This window comes from Psammomys obesus, unplaced genomic scaffold, assembly GCF_907164565.1.
Source record: "Psammomys obesus unplaced genomic scaffold, mPsaObe1.curated_primary_1811, whole genome shotgun sequence".
In the NCBI taxonomy this organism is placed as follows: domain Eukaryota; kingdom Metazoa; phylum Chordata; class Mammalia; order Rodentia; family Muridae; genus Psammomys; species Psammomys obesus.
Genome location: NW_026596466.1, coordinates 4,185,730 through 4,206,837, shown reverse-complemented (window position 1 = coordinate 4,206,837; position 21,108 = coordinate 4,185,730). Strand labels below are relative to the sequence as shown.

The following is a 21,108-nucleotide window of genomic DNA, read 5'->3' as shown; positions in this document are numbered from 1 at the left end:
AACTTGATTTTGATTGGTTTCTGTGATTTTTAAGTAAAAGCATTTGTGAAGTCTGGGTTTTCTGTCTTTGTGGTACAGCTGGAATTTAGGGGGAGCTCCTGCCTCCCAGACAGCTGTGCGCCCCGCTCAGCTTGGGTGGGTTTAGGGCACTACTGCAGGCTTCATCTCCATCCTGTCTCCAAGAGGCTCCTTCGGCCCAGATGATGAGAAACAGGACTGACCAAGAGTGGGAGCCCCGGCCTCCGCTGAACTGCTGTGACCGCCGAGGGGGAGGGCGGGGCTTGCTTCAGGGGCGCTTGGCAGAGCCCTCACAGAAAGCCCAAGTTGGGGTTTTATGCCCATCAGTCAGCTTGTTTTTGCCTTTTTTTTTTTTTTTTTTTTTTTGTGCATCCTTGACTATCCTGGAACTCAGGTCTGCCTGTCTTCGTCCCAGGCATGCAGCAAAGACAAGTTTTCTCTGTGTAGGTCTGGCTGTCCTGTGTCTTGCTCTGTAGTCCAGGCTGACCTGATTCAAGCCATCAGCCAGGATTAAACATAGGTGATACCCACCCGGCAACTGTGTGTTTCTTCTTGCATGTCTGTGTACCACTTGTGCAGTGCCCTGGAGGCCAAAATCCTCTAGAACTGGAGTTAACAAATGTTAGCTGCCCTGGGGATTGAACCTGGGTCCTGTGGAAGAGCAGCTCGTACTTACTGCTGAGCCATCTCTCTAGGCCCTTTGTGTGTCTTCCATCAAAAGACAGGGCAGTGCTTGGAACACCAAACAGCGCGGGTGCTGGTTTTCGTGTTCACTTTGTCTGCTTCTACCTCCCAAGTGCTGGGATTAAGGGAGCACACCACCACTGTCGCCCAGGGAAACCTAGCCCTTTAAGAAAGAAAGAATTTTATTTCATTGTTCTTTGTGTGTATGTGCATGCCTGTGGAAGCCAGAGGAAGCAGTTCTTCCACCTTGTGCATGCCAGGAGCTGAGCTTGGGTCTCCAGACCGAGCAAAGCACCCTACCCACTGTGCCGACTCCTGGGCCGGCCCTTTAATACGGCTTTTGTTTGGTGGTTTTGACATATTTTGTATGTGTGCCATGTGGAAATCAGGACAGCTTGCAGGCGTTGGTTCTCCTGGGTGGATCCCAGAGGAAGAATTTAGGCTGTCAGGCTTCTTGGCTGGTGCTTTTACCTGCTGAGCCATCTTTCCAGTCCCCACGCCTGGCTCTTAGTAGCTCGGGCCACCCCAGGCTACCCATGTGGCATTGCTGGTGCAGTCTTCTTGGCCGGGCTGCTGAGTTCACAGGACTATCCCCCAGGGATCCTGTGGAAAAGGTAAAGCAGCGAATGCATCAGAGCCATTCCTAAATCCCAGCCTGGGTGTGCAGCCAGACACTGAAGGCTGGAAATTCCACCAGAAACTTGGTCATCTATGAGACCCTGGCAAGGTCACTGACAGCTGGAATCGGCTTCTTCGGGTTCAGCCATTGTTTAGTCCCCTTGAATGGGAAGCCACAAATATACTGGGCTGCTGTTCTGAGGTGACACGTGTGGGGGCACTCCTGGCCTCAGGGCAGGAAGGAGCTCCATACTGTAGTTCTGTAGTGTTGGCTCAGCTCTAGACCAGCCACTTCTCTGGCAAAGGGGAGCTTAGAGACAGGCTCAACAGGCTTCTTGTCACGGTCCCCATCATGGTATCTGTGAGGTCTCCCTGGCTGCTTGGGAACTACTCAAACCCTGGGGGCTGTCCTGACCAAAGAGACAGGATGACAGCAGTTTGGTAGATGAAGCTCAATGTTAGCCCAGCCCCACCTCTGGGGACCTAGCTGATGTCACCAGAGTGAGCCTGGGGAGCAGGGCGGGGCTGAGCTGGGAAGGTCTCCTAGCCTCCGATTCTGCTGGGTTGGCCCGGGGCCCTCTAGTTCTGACTCCCAGCATGCCCTTCCACCAGACCACTGACCCCTCTCCAGCCCGGGGCAGCCCAGGCCTGAGGGAGGTGGAACCCAAGGACCAGCAGCTCATGGTGAGTGCCTTCCCTCACATCCCCTGCTAACTCCAGCCCTGCCAAGAAACCCCAAACCCCGTGCCCACAGATCAGGTCTCACCGGCCCTTTAGGGACCGGTGTCCTACTTCTTCCCGAGTTCCTTTCCTTAGACCCAGGGATGCTCTCATGCTTCTCACCCAGCGTCTCTAGATTCCTTATACCCCACTTTCTGAACCTCTGCCCACAGCCCAGGGCCATGGGGCAGGCCTCTTCCAGGCTACCTGGACCCTCGGCCCATATGATCTTGGGGTGAACTGCACGCAGAACGCCCACTGGCCACCTGTGACAGGTTAAGACTGGGCTCATGTCATCTCTGATACCCTTATGCGTGGGCTGGTGGAACTGAAGGACAGGCAGAGCCCAGGCTCCCTCTCCTCAATGCTCAGAGGGCCAGAAGCCACAGGTGTGGGTCCTGTCAGTTCAGCTGAAAGAGGCAGCTGCGTGACCTCGACACTCCTGTGCTCCACGGAGCGATGTCAGCACCGATTCCTCAGAATATCTCTAGGAGGCAGGCACAGCTCCACACAAGTGGAGTCGAGAGGTGAATGGGGGTGAGGCTTGCATGGCCCCACTGGGAAGACAGGGAACTGGCTGAGGGTCATGGTGCTGCCTGGTCCCTGTTCACAGGTGGCGATTCGGATCCGCCCACTCAACAGTGCAGAACTGGAGGAAGGAGCCACCGTCATTGCCCACAAAGTGGGGGACCAGGTGAGGCTGGACACTCACTCCCCCACCAGAGGCACCTGCTAGCACCTCTGGGGCAGTGCTGAGGTGACAGCCTCCGTCCACGCAACTGTTTCATTTGGGTCTTTATCTGTGTGTGTGTGGGGGGGGGGGAGTGAGCTTGTTTGTATCTGTGTGAGAACGTATGTGAGTGTGAGTATGTGAATGTGTGTGTATGAGTGTGAGATGGACAGAATGTCCCTGTTGGTCACTAGGGAAGTTAGTGAGGTACTCCACGAGATGATGCTCAGGCACAGTGTTTACACTTGAGCCAACAACCCAAAAGGTGGGTAGAAGAAGATCCTTGCTGAACGCTGCTCACTCAGAACACCCAGGGGAAGGTCCCGTCGGCAGAGCTGCTGCTGGGGTGAATGAGGTCATGGACTGTTAAACAGTGCACAATGGGTCCCTGTGTGTGTGTGTGTGTGTGTGTGTGTGTGTTTGCATGCCTGTGTGCATGTATGTGTGCGTGTGTGACGAACAGCTCAGGGGTTAAGCGCACAGGCTGCTCTTCCCGAGGAAGCACCCGTGTGGCGGCTCACAGCCATCTCTAACTCCAGAACCGGGAGATAGCTGCTGTGGGAACCAGGCATGCACAAAGGCTACATACATGGAGACGAAGCATCAAGGCAAAGGGCTGCAGGGACGGCTCAGTGCTGGCTGTGCATGCGGGAAGACGCGGACTGGGACTCCTTGGGAGTCCGTGGACCGATCTAGCCAGATCTGTGGGCTCAGGATGCAGTGTTTCTAAGAATTAAGGCGGAGGAGCCGGGCGTGTCTGCACGCCTTTAATCCCAGCACTCTGGAGGCAGGGGATGGAGGAGTTCAGACCAGTCTGGTCTACAGAGTGAGTTCCAGGACGGCCACAGAGAAACCCTGTGTTGTAAAACCAAACCACACCAAACCAAAAGGTGGAGCACAGCTGGGAAGACAGCACGTGTCTTCTGGCCCCGAGAAGCACTCGCACACACACGGGCACACCTGTGCACACACAAATCAAGGCGAAACACTATCTGCCCATGTAGCCGAGGCTAGCCTGCAATTTCTCCTGCTGGGCTGCGGGGGGTGCACCACTACTACCTGGCTCAAATTTTCACCTTTTTCGTTTTGTTTTGTTTTGTTTTTTGTTATTGTTGTTCTTTTGGTTTTTGTTTTTTGTTTTTTGAAACAGGGTTTCTCTGTGTAGCTCTGGCTGTCCTGGACTCACTCTGTAGATCAGGCTGGCCTCCAACTCACAGGGATTGGCCTGCCTTTGCCTCCCAGAGTGCTGGTATTACAGGCAAGAGCCACTGCACCCCGAACACTTTAAATTTTTAAAAATTAAGATATAATTACATCACTTCCTCCCTTCCCATTTCTTCTAACTCCTGCCATGCCTTCCCTTCCCCCCTTTTCAAGCAAAGGACTGGGGAGCGTTTAGTCCTTTGCCAGCTCTGCAGCCAGCATATCTATCCAGTTCCAGAGTGTTTTCTCCCCGGGGAAGAGCTCCCCCGCCCAAGTCCTCAGCCGCCATCCGACTTTTGACTCGGGTTTCTGGACATTTCATGTCAATGTAGTCACGTGTGTGGCCTTCCACGTGTGGCTCAATGCTCAGTGTTTTTGAAGCTCAGCTATGCTGTAATAAGTTCAATTCACTTCCTCCTCATTCTCCTCTTCTGCTTCATCTCTGTAGATCAGGCTGGTCTCAGACCTCAGAGGTCCACTTGCCTCTGGTTCCTGAGTGTTGGGATTAAAGGTGTGCACCACCAGACCCAGTTACTATTATTTTGACATAACTTCAAACCAGTGGAGGATTGCAGAAATGCTAAGAACCCAGTGTTCCCTTAAGCTCATATATTTGCCTCACTCTGCCCTCTCCCCTGGGCTCTGACTCCATTTTTCTGGAGCATTTACAGTCAGTTGAGGACACAAGGCCCCTCCCCACCAAAACCCCACCAAAACATCCCATCATGTGCCCCTCCCCTTTAAAGATTTATTCATTATTTATACACCATTCTGCCTGCATGTATGCCTGCGAACCAGAAGAGGGCACCAGATCTCACTATTGATGGCTGTGGTTGCTTGGGAATTGAACTCAGAACCTTTGGAAGAACAGCCAGGGTTCTTAACCTCTGAGCTACCTCTCTAGCCCCATCATGTGCCTCTTTAAAACAAAAAACAGTCTCATTCAGGTGTAGTGGGTCATGCCTGTAATTCTGTCATTGGCTGATCAAGGCAGGAGGATCATGAATTCAAGGTCAGCCTGGGCTGCATAGCGAGACCCTTTCTTAAACTTAAACAAAAGACTAGGGTTAGGGAGATAGCTCAGAGGGTCTCGGTTCAAATACCCAGCACCCATGTAAAAAGCTGGATACAAGTAAAAAGCCTCTCATTCCAGCACTCGGGGAGGCAGAGGCACGCAGATCTCTGTGAGTTCAAAGTCAGCCAGGCCTCCAAAGCAAGTCCAGGACAGCCAAGGCTACACAGAAAAACCCTATCTCAAAAAAACAAGACAAAGCTGGGCATGACTGTATCCCCATATCTGTCACCCTAGTACTGTAGGGAAGGAGACAGGAGGGTTAGTGGGGCTTGGCTGGTAGCCTGCCTAGCTCCAGATTTAGTGAGAGACCCTGTCTCAAGGGAATAAAAGGCAGAGTGACAGAGCGGGACACCTGAGCTCTTTCTGTGTGCTCATACACTATACTCTGCCACACTGAAAGAAAGGAAGAAGCCAGGTGGTGGTGGCTCATGCCATTAATCTCACCCAGGAGACAGAGGCAGAAGGATTTCTGTGAGTTCCAGGCCAGCCTGGTCCACAGAGTGAGCTCCAGGGCATCCAGGGCTACACAGAAAAATCAACAAAAACCATTCTTGTCATGCCTAGCATGCTTCAGGCATTGACCTGCCTGGGACATTGAGGGGATGTAGAATAGACAAACACAGAAAGCTCTTGGATGCAGAAGCTTAAGGGGGACTCCCAGGAGCCCAGTGTGTTTGTCTGGGACATTTGAACAGGGGGGTAGGGCTGTTGCACACTAATAAACGAGGGGGCAGGAGGAACGGTCTCTGGAGGAAGCAGTCCTCAGGCCTTAAGCATCCAGGGGAGAAATCTGTGATGGGTGTTGTCTGCACAGTCAGCTTTCCCACGTGGGCCAGAGGACAGCTCCGAAGCCTCTGTAAGCCTTGCTCAGAGAAGGCTTTGCCGCTCCCACGGGGCTGGTACGTTGGGGTCCTTGGCATGGCTCTGCCCATGTCAACAACATACATTCGCTCAGGACTTCAGTTGCTCCCCACACATCCTGCCACCCTGTTGTGAGCCCCAGTGTGGGTGCTGGGAACCCACCCTGCAGGAGCAGCGAGCAGTCCCCACCACTGAGCCAGCTCCCCGGCTCCTCACACATCGTTTTTAGAACTCAAGGGTATCGAAATAAGAACGAAGCTCAATGGAAATGGCTAGATGTGTAGAGATAGCTCCCAACCGGACACTCTGAATAACATCACTGACCAAAAGAGGACATTCATTCAAAAGGGAATTTAAACAGGAATTCACTACAGCCTGCTCAGGAATTTAAGATTTGTCCTAACTGGCCAGGTGCTGATCCAAACAACCATGGCCTTTTCTTGGGGTTTAAATAAGGCATAGATAACATTTACTGAGGTTTAATCATGGGATAATTTAATCATAAGATAATGCCAAAAGTAATTTTCTTTTCTTGTGGTCCCCTTTAGTGCCCCAGTGTCTACCTCCTCTTGTGACCACATAGAACTTGTTTATAAAAAGTTAGAAGCTAAAATCTACACATGGGAGAAAACATGTGGATTTGCCTGTCTGGGCCTGGTAACTATATATTTTTTCATATATATTCATATACTATATTTCATATATTTTCTAGTTTCATTTATTTATCAGAATTTCTTTTTTTGAGACAGGGTTTCTCTGTGTAGCCTTGGCTGTCCTGGACTCACTTTATATACCAGGCTGGCCTCAAACCCACAGAGATCTGCCTGCCTTTGCCTCCCAGAGTGCTGGGATCAAAGGTATGTGCCAACACACCCGGCTTTTACTGGCAAATTTTGTAATTTCATTTTTCTTTACGGCTGTGTATATTTCCGTTGTGCATATGCGTCACACTTTAATTTCCCATTATCAGGTGATGGACGTCTGGCTAGTTCTGTTTTCTGGCTGTTGAGAACAGAGCAGCAATGAACGCGGATGAACCAGTGCCCTGTGGTGGAATGCACAGTACTTTGTTTGGATACATACCTAGGCGTGGTGTATTTGGATCACATGGAAGATATATTTTTAGCTGCTAGTTCTTCTTCTTTTTCTTCTTCTTGGGTTGTTTGTTTACTTTTTATTTTTTTAGACAGGGTCTCACTATGTAGCTCTGGCTGGACTTGAACTCAGAGAACCATAGGCCTCTCTGCCTCCCGAGTGCTAGGATTGAAGCTGAGTGCTTCCATGCTGGCATATTATTAGCTTCTTGAGAAACCTCCACATTGGTTTCCAGAATGGCCCAACCAGTTTGCATTCCTGCCAGCAGTGAATAGACCGTTAGCATTTGTCGATGACCGCCGTTTAGACAGGGGTGAGATGGGGTCTCAAAGTTTTGATTTGCATTTCTACCATGGTTGAGGGTGTTGAGCACGTCTTAAAAAACGAGGATGGATATTTTGATTGCATGGATGTCTATGCACCACATTCATGTCAGGTGCCCGTAGAGGCCATAAGATGGCACTGAATCCCCTGGAACTGGAAGCACAGTGGTTACGAACTACCCAACCTGGGTGATGGGGACCAAACTCAGGTCCTTTGCAAGAGCAAGAAGTGCTCTTAATGGCCAAGACATCTCCCCAGCCACAGGGCATCTTTTCTCTATCTTTAAGAAACATCAGATGACTAGTGGTGGTGGCACACCTTTAATCCCAGCACCCAGGAGAAGGAGACCGCTGGGTCTCTGAGTTCGAGGCCAGCCTGGTCTACAGAGCAAGTTCCAGGACAGCCAGCCTGGAAACCTTGTCAGAAAAAAAAAATCAGGTGATTGAGGGTTAGGGTTAACTTCCTGGCTTATAGGTGGGGCTTATCCATCCCGGCCCTCTGTGTCTGGGTGCCGGGACCACGCATTGTCCCATGCTGCCTCTGTCATATGTGCTCATCTTGCAGTGGCGCTCTTTGAGCTTGGGTGGCTTTGCTTAGCCAAGGTCCTTTACTTCCAAATGGATTTTCAGATTGTTCTCTCTTGGTGAAGACACGTTTGATGGGGATTGCATTAAATCCGTAGACGGTTTTCGGTAAGAGGGCCGTTTCCACAGTCTAGGTTGAGTTGTCTTTGGGCATGGAGAGCTCCCATCTTCCAGTGCCTCTCAAGTATTTCAAAGTTCTTGTTACAGAAACTATCCTCCTCCTCAGTTAGCTTTATTCCAAAGCATCTTTTTCTTTTTTTTTGCCCCTGAAGCTGTTATGAGTGGGCACGTTTGCATTTGTCTGACTTCTTCCTTACAGATGTGTTATTGATACATAAAAGCACCTCTCAACCTTCCTAATGCTACGACCCTTTAATACAGTTCCTCATGTTGTGGAGACCTCCAGCAATTAAAAAATATTGTTGCTACTTTATAACTAAAATTTTGCTACTGTTGTGAATCATAAGGCAAATATCTGATATGCAGATGGTCTTAGGCGACCCCAATACCTATGAAAAGTTCATTCAACCTACAGGGGTCATGACTCACGGGTTGAGAAACACTGGGATATACAACAGCTACTTATTTATTATTGTTATTCTTGTTGTTGTTGGTGGTGGTGGTGTGTGTGTATGTGTGTGTGTGATGTATGTGGGCATACACAGCATGGCAGAGACATGGACACCTTTGTGGAGTCAGTTCTCTCCTTTCCCCTTGACCAAGGCAACCTACAGAAGAGTTTTTAGGCTTATGGTTCCAGAGGGATAAGAGCCTGTGTGAGTCAGGGTTACTGTTGTTGTGACAAAACAACATGACCCAAAGCAAGTTGGGGTGCAAAGGGTTTATTTTGCTCACACTCCCACATCCGTGTTCATCATTAAATGAAGTCAGGGCAGGAACTGACAAAGGCCAGGACCCTGGAGGCAGGAGCTGATGCAGAGGCCATGGACGGTGCTGCTGGTTTTCTGCTTTTTACAGCACCCAGGACCACTAACCTGGGGCATGGCACTACCCACAACGGGCTGGGCCCTCCTCACTCCATCACTAACTAGGAAAATACCCTACAGGCTTGGCTGCAGTCCAATCTTACGGAGGCATTTTCTCCACTGAGGTTCCCTCCTCTTGGATGACAGGAAGGTAGCCAGGACAGAGTCCGTGATGATGGAGTAGAGGCATGGCAACTGGAGCGGGAAGCCGAGAGCTCCTATCTTGAACTGCAAACAGGAAGCAGAGAGAGTTCACTGGCAATGGCGGCATACGGCTTTGAAACCTCAAAGCCAGCCCCCAGTGGCACACTTCCTTCAGCAAGGCCACGCCTCCTAATCTTTACCAAACAGCAACGCCAGCTTGGGACCATGCATTCCAATTTCTGAGCCTATGCACGACATTCCATTCAAACTACCACCCATGGGTCCTGGAGGTGGAACTCAGGCCATCAAATTTGCATGGCAAGCACGTTTACCTGTTGAGCCACCTCACTGGCCCAGCTACTGATTGTTCGTTAACTTTGTCTCCTGTCACTTTGTCTCCTGAAAGTGTCTATCCATGCTGAGATTCTTTCCTGGGGTAGTTAGGGTCTCTTTTATATAGAATCATATCATCTGCAAATAAGGATGCTCATTATAACAACAGGATAGCTCTGTGGGGAAAGGGGCTTGTGTGCAAGCCTGACGATCTGAGTTCGATTCCCCAGCCTCCACAAGGTAGCAGCAAGGGAACCAACTCCCGAGAGCTGTCCCCACCATGGCATGCACATTCCTGCCCTTGCACAAATGTACACACTGAAGAAATACAGAAAATAAAAATTCTTAAATTTTATCTATTTCTGATTCAAGACCCAATTCTTTCTCTCTCTCTTTCTTTTTCTTTTTCTTTCTTTCTTTCTTTCTTTCTTTCTTTCTTTCTTTCTTTCTTTCTTTCTTTCTCTCTCTCTCTCTCTCTCTCTCTCTCTCTCTCTCTCTCTTTCTTTTTCTTTTTCTTTTTCTTTCTTTTTCTTTTTCTTTCTTTTTTTGAGACAGGGTTTCTCTGTGTAGCCCTGGCTGTTGTGGAGCTTGCTCTGTAGACCAGGCTGGCCTCAAACTTGGAGAGATCCACCTGCCTCTGCCTCCCTGAGTGCTGAGATTACAGGCGTGCATCAGATACTTGTATGTTTTCTTATCAGCCCTAAGGCTGGACAGTCTTTAGTGAGCAGGCTCTGCGGTCACTGCCACTTCACAGATATGAAGACTGGGTGAGGCCTGAGAGAGAGCATAGAGCCAGGGTTCCAGAGCCCATGTCTGCAACTCACAATCCCACAGTCCCCTGGCATGCCCTGTTGTTCAGATGACCCTGGTTGTAGACCCTTCCTAGTCCTCCTGCAGCCCTGGCCCGGCCCACAGTGGGTGGGCTGACCTGGGGTCACCATTCATCCCCAGGAGGAGAGAGAGCAAAGAAAGTCAGCTTATGTAACCTTGCAAGTGCTGGCCAGAAGCCAGGAAAAGCCCTGGCAGAGCCTGGCCTCCCAGGACTGTGGTTTCCAAAGCTAAGGACACAGGAGGGGCAAGTGGTGGCCACGTGACAAGACCCTGAGAACCACCCAGCTCTGCCTCCACCAACTCTGTTCCTCCCTGGTGTTAGGCCGTGTCTCCACCGGCCAGACTGCGCTGGTCTCTACCCATTTCCCCATTCCCCCTCCTCTTCCCCCATTGTCCCCGGGGCAGACTCCTTTAATCCCTTTGCCTCCAAGATCTTAACAGGCTTGCTTGATAATAATGTCCATGGGGACTGAGGGTCCCCGGGGACTGCCAGGCTCTTAGAGGAATGGAGCACGTGGGTGGAGGCTTTAGGACAGTCCCTTTACCTTTCTGGTCCTGCAAGGGGAGAGCAGCTGTGCAGGGGCCAGCCCAGCGCTCTACAGTTTCTACCGCCTCTGGCCTTCTCTGATGACATGAGTTCTTAAGAGGGTCTTGTCTCTATGGGGCCGGGGGTGGGGGGCTGGTGGTCTGGCCTGTTGGGTGAGGTTGGTGAAGCATGGCAGGCTTGCGGTTGTCTGGGGCCATTTATGTGACTGTGGAGCTCACAGTCTGAGGGGCGGTGTAGGGTCATGCCTTGGGTGGTGACAGCAGGAGACACTGTCCCTAGTGAGTAAGGCAGGGTAAGGTGCTCACTGTGCAAGACTAAGGACCTGAGTTCGGATCCCCAGAACCCACACAAAAGCCAGCTGCAGCTGCGTGAGCTGAGAGAACAGACACAGGAGGGCCCCAGGAGCTCTCTGGCCAACAGGTCTAGCTGAAACGGTGAGCTCCAGGCTCAATGAGAGTCCCTGCCTCAAAAAGACATCCTGAGGCCAGCAGTGATGGTACACATCTTTATTGGGGGCAGGGTTCTGAGGCAGGGTTTCTCTGTGTAGCCCGGCTGTCCTGGAACTCACTCTGTAGACCAGACTGGCCTCGAACTCAGAGATCTGCCTGCCTCTGCCTCCTGGGTGCTGGGATTACAGGCATGTGCCACCATATACATCTTTAATACCAGTCCTCGGGAGGCAGAGGCAAGCAGCTCTCTCTGTGAGTTTGAGGCCAGCCTGGTCTACAGAGCAAGTTCCAGGACAGCCAGGGCTCCAAAAAAAAAAGACATTCTGACCTTCGCCTTTCATATGCCTTCCACACACAGAGAGAGAAGGGAAGGGTGTTGGAGAGGGAGGAGGAGGAGGGAGGGAGAGAGGGAAGGAAAAGAACGTAAGCTTACAGCCATCTCTGGCCCTGGGCCTTGCTTCTGGATGTGGCCACAGGTCTGGATGCTTGCCAGGGTCTGACTGGCCCTCCCCTCCCCTCCCTGTCCTGCTGCATCCAGGTGGTGGTGCTCATGGACCCGGGCGAAGATCCGGAGGACACCCTGCGTGCACACCGCTCCCGGGAGCGCACCTTCATATTTGACACCGTGTTCGACCAGCACGCCTCTCAGGTACACCCCTCCCCCCACGCCTCTGCTCAGACGCTGTATCAGCAAGGACTTCCTGTGCGGCCCCAGCTCCTGAGTGACTCGCAGACTTCTCAGAGTCATTAGTTTATGGCACTAAGCTGGGCAGATTCTGGGGTTAAAGGTCGGCCTATGTCCCAGCCACACGGGGCCCTCACCTGTGGTTTCTAATCTCATCCCAGCACCTGCTCCTTCATCCATCTGGCTGGTGACCTCTCCTCTTTCTCTGCTCCCCACTGGGGACACCCTCCCCACTCTGTCCTGAAGTCCTGCTTCCTAATCCTGTCTCAGGGTATTGCCTATTGGTTTTTTTTAAAATTATGTTTATTGGTTTATTGGTGTGAGGATATCAGATCCTCTGGAACTGGAGTTACAGACAGTTGTGAGCTGCCATGTGGGTGCTGGGAATTGCACCTGAGTCCTCTGGAAGAACAGCCAGGGCTCTTAACCACTTTTTGTCCATTGGATTTTTATTTTTAATTTTAATTTTATTTTTTAAATTAATTCCAGTTTATTCACTTTGTATCCTAGCCCCCTCCCCCATTCCCTCCCAACCCCACCTTCCCTTCATCATCTCTTCCCATGCCCCTCTCCAAGTCCACTAATAGATGAGGTCCTGCTCCTTTTCTGGATATTTATTAAAGCCAATCAGAAGGTGAGGGTGAACAATGTTTACAATACAGAGACGAGAGATGTTTCATAAAAATGACAATGCCAAAGTCTGGCCTGTACTCAGCCCTCTGGGTACAGAAATCAGCATCTGAATAACACAAGGATAATCATTGAACTGTGCCTGAAAATATCACCCCAACATAGCACCCGGGGCCTAGGTACCAGGCTGTCTGTCCTCTGTCCTCCCTGGGCTCTCCCTGATGAGCCAAGCGGTTATGGGGAGGAAAACCCATGCCAGGGATCAAGGGTATGCAATTCCTCCTGTGGACACGGGTCACCAGGTCCCGCTCTGGGGTCTTCTCTCTTGCACATAATATAAGGACACAGGGGCCCTTCCTACACCAGTGAAGGTCAAGGGGAACCTGAGCACGTGTGTCCTGCTCGTTATAACATGTGATGGCCAGCGAGGCCCTCTCCAAGGAGGGACATGTAGGTTGAGAGCTGTCACAGAGGAAGGCCGGGGTCTGGCCAGAGGAGCCTATAGCATCTCACAGACCCGGAGCGTCCAGGAGGTCACACAGCAAGGTCCAGTGCTGGAGGTTCGGGCCAGGCACCAGTATCTTCGCTCTTATCACTCCCACCCTCTGTAAGAACAGAACCACAGCAACCTAAGCACCCCGAGGGAGCCAAGGCTCATCACGGCTTCCCCACGCTGGACTGAAAGCCACCAGATCCCACCCGCCTCTTTGTGACTTCGGACTAGATCTGAATTTGAGCTCTTCTGTGTGTGGTGTGACCTCAGACAAATCAAATGCCTCACATGTAGAATAAGGAAGGTGTGTGTGTGTGTGTGTGTGTGTGTCTGTGTGTGTGTGTGAAGAGGGTCCCATGTAGTCCTGGCTAGCTACAACTTGCTATGTGGCTGAGGATGACCTTGAACTCCTTATCTTCCTGCCTTCTACCTCCTGATGGCTGGATCATGGGTGTGTGTCTCCTCATCCAGCTAGGAGGAGAAAGCATTTCTGAGCATTTTGTAAGGTTTCTGGGAGGCTTGCAAGGGACGCAGGACCTCGAATGTAGCCCTCAGCATGAAGCAGCTTGATGACTGTCAGTGACCAGGTCTCTGAGGAATGCCATCCTGACCTCTGCTCAGAGAGTAGCTGGGAAGCCGCTCTGCTTTACAATGATGGCTTAGTCCCGAACTGAGGGTGACAGTGGTGGTGTCAAAGGAGACTGATGGACCGTGTCACAGAGCCATGGACAATGACAGTGCAGCCACTTGGTGCTGGAGTGGCATGTCCTGCAGCAGCCAGGAGCTAGTCCACACTGTCGGGGAGCTTCTTGGAAGCAGGCGGGCTTCTGGGCAGGGCAGGGCACAGCTGTAATGGCACACCTGTAATCAGCACGTGGGGTGCTAAGGGCATTCTGGGATGCAAAGTGAGTTTGTGACACCCTGTCTGCATAGTGGATGCAAAGCCAGCCTGGGCTACGTAATGAGACCCTGTTGGGGGAAAGGAGAAAAAAGTGAGGCGCAGGGGAGGTAGCCCAATGGTTAAGAGCACCGGATGCTCTTACAAAGGACCCGAGTTCAATACTCCGCACCTACATGGTGGCTCACAACTGTCTGTAACTCCAGTTCCAGGAAACCTGACAGGTTCTTCTAACCTCTGGGGCTACCGGGCATGCACATAGTACATACATATATATGCGGGCAAACTCTCTTACACATAGATCTCTGGGTTCTAGGCCAGCCTGGTCTACAGAGTATGTTCCAGTACAGCCAGGGCTACACAAAAAACTCTATCTAAAATTAAGACAAAAAAAAAAAGATGAACAACTTGGAAAATTTGTGGTGGGGTAGTACAAGCCTTTAATTCCAGCACTCAGGAAGCAGAGGCAGGTGGATCTCTGACTTCAAGACTAGCCTGATCTACAGAGTGAGTTCCAGGGAGAGCGAGGGATACACAGAGAAACCCTGTCTCGAAAAACAAAAAACAAAAATCTTAAAAAAACAAAACAAAACAAAGAGGAGCGAAATCTGGCTGTATGTATGCCTGCAGGCCAGAAGAGGGCACCGGATCTCATTATAGAAGGTTACGAGCCATCCTGTGGTTGCTGGGAATTGAACTCAGGACCTCTGGGAAAATGGCCAGTGTTCTTAACCTCTCCATCAATCTTTCCATTCTTGCAGAAGCCTCAGGAATGACTAGTTCCTAGCAGGTGTCAGGTCTCGGGGGGGGGTGTCCCCCAAATCTTGTTTGTTTGTTTGTTTGATTATGAGATGTATTCTCACTCTATAGCCCTGGCTGTCCTGGAACTCAGTATGTAGCTCAGGTTGGCCTCAAACACAGAGATCTGACTGCCTCTGCCTCCTGAGGGCTGGTCCCTGTCTTTTCTAAGCAATGTGTCTCCCCACTCAGGCTGGGCCGTCCCCTGACTGTCCTGTCTGTCTGCAGGAAGCTGTGTACCATGCCACCATCCAGCATTTAGTGGAGGGTGTCATCTCTGGATACAACACGACAGTTTTTGCCTATGGCCCTTCAGGTACTGGGTGGGGCCTTGTCTCTGGGAGGATACAGGCTGGGTGCCAGCAGAGGTCCCCTGTAGTGCTGTTTTGCTAAAACTATTTTATTTGGGGCTTTATTCCTTAAAGCCTCTCCCTTCCAACCCCACAACCCTAAGTAAGAGAGGTTAGTGGGGAGGAGGGTGTAGACCCCTTTACTTCTCTCTGCTGTTTAGGCTCAGTGGGTTCTTTTTTGGGGTTATGCCAATCTCTGTCCACAGCAAATGCAGCCAGGAATCTCCTCCAAGCTGCTGCACCCCAAAGCCCCTCTCTCCGTCTGTCCGTCTCCGGTCTTCACGCGGCAGGCCTTTCTTTACCAGCTGCCAAAGACCATGCACCGCACGAGACGGTCGGTCCTCAGCCGTGGACAAACTAAAGCCCAAACTAAAATCCCACCCTTGATTGAAACGAAAACATATTTACCTAACCATGGAGTTTTTAAAGAAACCAAAACTTCTGTAACAGTCCCCTGTACGCTTTTTAGAGATAAGGTTTCAGGTAGCCCAGGCTTGCCTTAAACTCACTATGGAGTCAAGGATGATCTTGAACTCCCAATCCTCCTGCCTCTATCTCCCAAGTGCCGGGAGTAACATGTGTCACGTGTCACCGTACGTAGCTTACGCCATGCTGGAGATGGAACCCATGGCCCTGTGTAGGCTAGGTGAGTACTCTACCAACTCATTCACATCCCCAACCCACACGCACGGACACATACGCAGAGGCACACACATAGTTATATATTTACATGTTTTTAGTAGTACTGGGGATCGAACCCGGGGCCTCATGCATTCTAGGCTAGCCCTCTAGTCCTGAGCTACATCCCCAGCCTCCTTACAGGCACCAGGGACCTATTTACTGCGCTTTGTCATTGGCAGCGCTAGAAGGTGAGAATGATCCCTCCTCACAGAATAGAGTCCATGGTGGCCCCAGAACACAGCCGTCAGGGGAGATTCCAGGCTGATGCTAGCATTCAGCCCTTGCCTGTGTATCCCCCCCCCCCCCAGGACCACAGACCTCTTCTCTGAGGTTACAAGGAAAGCTCAATCAGTGTTTGCAAACAGGTGTCACAGGCTTGCCCTCCTAGTTCCTTGAGAGACTAAGGCAGGAAGCTTACAAGCCCCAGGCCTGCCTGGGCTATGTAATGAGACCTTGTCTCAAATAAGAAAAGGAAGGGGAAAGGGGCTGGGGACAAGAACAGAGCCAAGAAGTAAGCTTGCCTGCAAGAAGTAAGCAGTCTGCAGAGCAAAGCCAGTTCCCTCCTTGGGTGAGGACTGGAATCCTGTCTGTGGAGATGGGACATTTACCTGTCAGGAATGCCCTCCTTCTTGGGGGCAAATGGGGAAGGGACAGTGAGGTCCCCCTATGGAGAACGCCCCTTGGAGCCATGCAGTGTGCGGGCTTTTTCTTGCCCAGCTCCTTTGAGTCGCACCCTCCCGACTCCTCCCACAGGGGCAGGGAAGACCCACACCATGCTGGGCATGGACGCGGAGCCTGGCATCTACCTGCAGACCCTCACTGACCTCTTCCAGGCCATCCAGGAGACCCAGGACAACATGCAGTATAGTGTATCTATGTCTTACCTGGAGGTGAGCCAGCTCTTCTGCCTCAGCTGATCAACTGCAGAATGGGTACAACACCGACTGCCCGTGTCAAAATCATCCTCAGGGTGTGAGCTCTCCAGCGGCTCAGCCTTCCAACTGTTTGTTTATTTACCGTCATTTTGTGTGCATTGGTGTTTTGCCTGCATGTATGTCTATATGAGAGTGTCAGATCTTGGAGTTACAAATGGTAGTTAGCCGCCATGTGGGTGCTGGAATTTGAACATGGGTCCCCTGGAAGAGCAGTCAGTGCCCCAAAACTGGGCCATCTCTCCAACCCCTAACTGGTTCTTTAAAAAAATATTAGGGAGCCGGGTGTGCTGGCACACACCTGTAATCCCAGCACTCAAGGAGGCAGAGGCAGGTGGATCTCTGTGAGTTTGAAGCCAACCTGCTTTACAAAGCAAGTCTAGAACAGCCAAGGCTACACAGAGAAACCCTGTCTCAAAAAAAAAAATTTTTTTTTTAAGGGGCTAAAGAGATAGCTCAGCAGTTAGGAGCAGCAGCTGCCTTTTCAAAGGGCCCGGGCACAATTCCCAACATCCACATGGTGGCTCACAGCCATTTGTAACTCCAGTCCTAGGGGATCCCCAATCCTCTTCTCACCCCCAAGGGTAAGTCATGCAAATGAGATACACACACGGATGCTGGCAAAACACCTACGGTAATAAAATAATTATTACTTTAATAAAGTAATAAAAAATTTAATAAAATAATAAAAAATTATTTAGGTGGCTGGGTAGTGGTGGAGCATGCCTTTAGTACCAGCACTCGGGAGGCAGAGGCAGGCAGACCTTTGAGTTCGAAGGTAGCCTGGTCGAAGGCAAGTTCCAGGACAGCCAGAGCTACAGAGAGAAACCCTGTCTCAAAAAAAAAAAAGAAAAAAGAAAAAAAAATTGAGACAGGGTTTCCCTGGCTGTCCTGGACTCGATTTGTAGACCAGGCTGGCCTTGAACTCACAGAGACCTGTCTGCCCCTGCTTCCCTGAGTGCTGGGATCACGGCTGTGGATTCTGTCTTAACCCTCAGCCATCTCTCTAGCCCCTTCTTTACCATTCTTCGCTGCTTCGTCTTAGCCTTTCTGTTCTGCTCCAGATTTATAATGAAGTCATCCGCGACCTCCTGAATCCGTCCTCTGGGTTTCTGGAGCTGAGAGAAGATTCTAGAGGCAGCATCCAGATTGCAGGCATCACGGAAGTATCCACCTCCAACGCTCAAGAGGTGAGGGTCACAGCCCAGCCCACAGAGTCCTTTGCTCAACCTCCCTGAGCAGAGACCGGCAGGCAGGTCCAAGCCGAGCTGTTTCCCAGCCTCTGGACTTGGTCTGAGATCTCTGCGGTCCGCTAGGCCTCCTGCCACTGCTGAGGGCAGACATTACCTATCGATCCTATATGCTGCTCTCAGTCTCCAGGTGCAGACCCAGGCCCTTCTCAGCACAGTCCACCAGGTGGGCGGAGCCCTGAGCTGGCGTGGCTCTCGATCCACAGGCTGACTGGATGGCTGCTCCTTTATAAGGGCAGCTGCCTGCCATCTGCTTCCTCTTGCTTCCCTTCTCTTCCCTCCCCCTGTTTCTCTCTCTTGAGACAGGAGCCCCCTGTGTAGTCCTGGCTGGCTTGGAATTTGCTATTAGACCAGGCTGGCCTCGAACTCACAAAAGCCCACTTGCTTCTGCCTCCCAGGGATTAATGGAGTTTGCCACCACATCTCATCCAACCCCCCACCCCCTTTTTGTGGTTTTCAGACAGGGTTTCTCTGTGCAGCTCTGGCTGTCCTGGAAATCGCTCTGTAGACCAGTCTAGGCTTGAACTCAGAGATCCACCTGCCTCTGCCTCCCAAGCGCTGGGATTAAGGGCGTGTGCTGCTACCGGCCAGCCCTCTCTCTCTCTTTGAAGACAGAGTCATGCTGTGTAGCCTTGGCTGGCCTAGAAATCAATTTGTAGGTCAGGATGGTTTTAAAGTCACAGAGATATGCTTGTGTCTCTCAAATGCTGGGATTTAAGGTGTGCACCACTATGCCCAGCTTTCTCTCTTTTTAAATACTTAGTGTGTGTGTGTGTGTGTGTGTGTGTGTGTGTAAGTGCATGTGTGTGCACACATGCATGCCCCTGCACACGCATGTGGAGATCATAGGACAACTTCTTAAAAAAAGATTTTTATTTTAGTGTATGGCTGTTTTACTCGCCTGTACGTGTGTCCATGTGTATGACCTACAGAGGCCAGAAGAGGGTGTCGGATCCCCTGGAACTGGGCTTACATACAGACACTTGTGAGCTGCCATGTGGGTGCTGGGAATTGAACCCAGGTCCTCTGGAAGGGCAGCCAGTGCTCTTAACCACTGAGCCTCCTCTCCAGCCCCTACCTTGTTTGGTTTGTTGACTTAAACAGGGTCTCTTCTCGGTCTAGACTTACCAAATAGTAGGCTGACTGGCCAGCCAGGCCCATTCATCCTACTGTCTCTCTCCCAGCACTGGGGTCACAAACACGTGCCTCTGCATTCAGCTTTTTTTTTTGGGGGGGGGAGGGCATGGATTGTGGGGATCCAAACTCAGATGGTGCCGTGAACTTTTTATCAGCTGAGCTGTCTCTCTAGCCTTAGACTGTGTTTTTGAGACAAGATTTCGTAGTGTAGCCTACACCAGCCCGGAATCCACTATGTAGCTCAGGCTGAGCTTACACTTAGAGCAGTCCTCCTGCCTCAGCCCCTCAAATGTTAGGATGACGGATAAGAGCTCCCATGGTGAGCACCTCAGCCTCTCCCACTACTGTGCCGTCCACACTGCACAGTCCTAGCCCAGGTCCCTACATAGCAGGCACTCCACAGAGCCTTGCTGCTTGTAGCCGCTTGCCTGGCGGGGGTTCATGTCCACGGCCAGCCCCGGCAGGTCTGCGGCTGCCCGGAGTGTGACCTGAGGAGGGTTAGGCGCTGCTCTGGGAGGCTCTGTGGAGAAGGGGTGAGTTGGGCGGGTGGTGGATGTAGCTCAGTCGATGGAGCGCTTGCCTAGCGTGGGGTCCGTGGGGTCCGTGGGGTCCGTGGGGTCTGTCCCCAGCACTGCAGGAACTGACACGGTGGCACACATTTGCAATCTCAGCGTTCGGGAGTTGGAGGCAGGAGGATCAGGAATTCGATGCCATCCCTGGTTACACAGTGAGTCTGAGTTAGCCTGGATGACGTGTCTTAGGGTTTCGATTGCTGCAATGAGACACCACCATCGAAGGACAAGCTGGAGAGGAAAGGGTTTATTTTGCCTGTGCTTCCTTATTGCTGTTCGTCACTGGAGGGAGTCAGGACAGGAGCTCTAGCAGGACAGGAGCCTGGAGGCAGGAGCTGATGCAGAGGCCACGGAGGGGCGCTGCTTACTGGTTTGCTCCTCATGCCTTGCTCAACCTGCTTTCTTATAGAACCCAGGACCACAGGCCGAGGGCTTGCACCCCCCACAATGAGCTAAGCCCTCCCCCATCAATCACTAATTTAAGAAAACGCTTTACAGCTGGATCTTATAGGCATTTTCTTAGTTGAGGTTTTCTCCTTTCAGATAAGTCTAGCTGTGTCAGTTGACATAAGACTGCCCACCACAGTAAGATTTTGTCTTACAGAGAGAGAGAGAGCCAGGTGGTGGTGGCACACACCTTAAATTCCAGCACTCAGGAGGCAGAGGTAGGCGGATCTCTGTAAGTTTGAGCCCAGCTTGGTCTACAAATTGAGTTCCAGGACAGCTAGGGCTATTCAGAGAAACCCTGTCTCAAAAGAGACAGAGAGAGAGAGAGAGAGAGCGCCAGGTGTGGCGGGACATTCCTTAATCCCAGCACTCAGGGAGGCAGAAGCAGGGGGATTGCTGTGAGTTCGAGGCCAGCCTGCTCTACAGAGTGAGTCCAGGACAGCCAAGGCTATACAGAGAAACCAAAGAGAGTCGGGTCAATCCATTAGTGATGTCTGTCATAGGTAGAGGAAGGGCAGATGGGGTGCACATCAAGAACCTCAACCCCACGAGCTGATTTAACTAACCATCCTTCATGCCATGAGCCACCCTTCCCCCTTTCCTTGAGTCTTGATGGAATGAATGTGTGGCTACTTCAGTCTGTGACTTACCTTCCTCTCCCTCTGTCCTCAGATCATGCAGCTACTCACCAAAGGCAACCGGCAGCGCACACAGGAGCCCACGGCCACCAACAAGACTTCATCCCGCTCCCACGCAGTCCTGCAGGTCACTGTGCACCAGAGAAGCCGAGGTGGCGACCTGGCAGAGGCAGTGCGCCTCGGGAGGCTCTTCATGGTGGACCTGGCAGGCTCGGAGCGCGCGGCGCAGGTGCGGCCCCCTGCAGCCCACGTTCAGATGTCATTATTATCCTTCACATGGAGTCTGTCATCCTCAGTCAGAGCAGGGCTTTGCCTGCCCTGTGCTTCAGCACCCAGAGCGGCTCTGCCACACACACACACACACACACACACACACACACACACACACACACACA

The 21,108-nt window shown here is 51.5% G+C and overlaps 1 protein-coding gene across 1 annotated transcript in view; it reads left to right on the top strand.

The window, feature by feature from the left end:
• Positions 1 to 1,917: 1,917 nt before the first annotated feature.
• LOC129670187 (kinesin-like protein KIF19) overlaps positions 1,918 to 21,108 on the top strand; it is a 48,650-nt gene continuing 29,459 nt past the window's right edge. The window contains exons 1-7 of the mRNA XM_055598661.1: positions 1,918 to 2,004; positions 2,654 to 2,734; positions 11,741 to 11,851; positions 14,935 to 15,022; positions 16,491 to 16,627; positions 17,734 to 17,859; positions 20,748 to 20,942. Of these exons, the coding sequence (XP_055454636.1) occupies positions 1,918 to 2,004; positions 2,654 to 2,734; positions 11,741 to 11,851; positions 14,935 to 15,022; positions 16,491 to 16,627; positions 17,734 to 17,859; positions 20,748 to 20,942 (825 nt within the window). The remainder of the gene's footprint in view (positions 2,005 to 2,653; positions 2,735 to 11,740; positions 11,852 to 14,934; positions 15,023 to 16,490; positions 16,628 to 17,733; positions 17,860 to 20,747; positions 20,943 to 21,108) is intronic.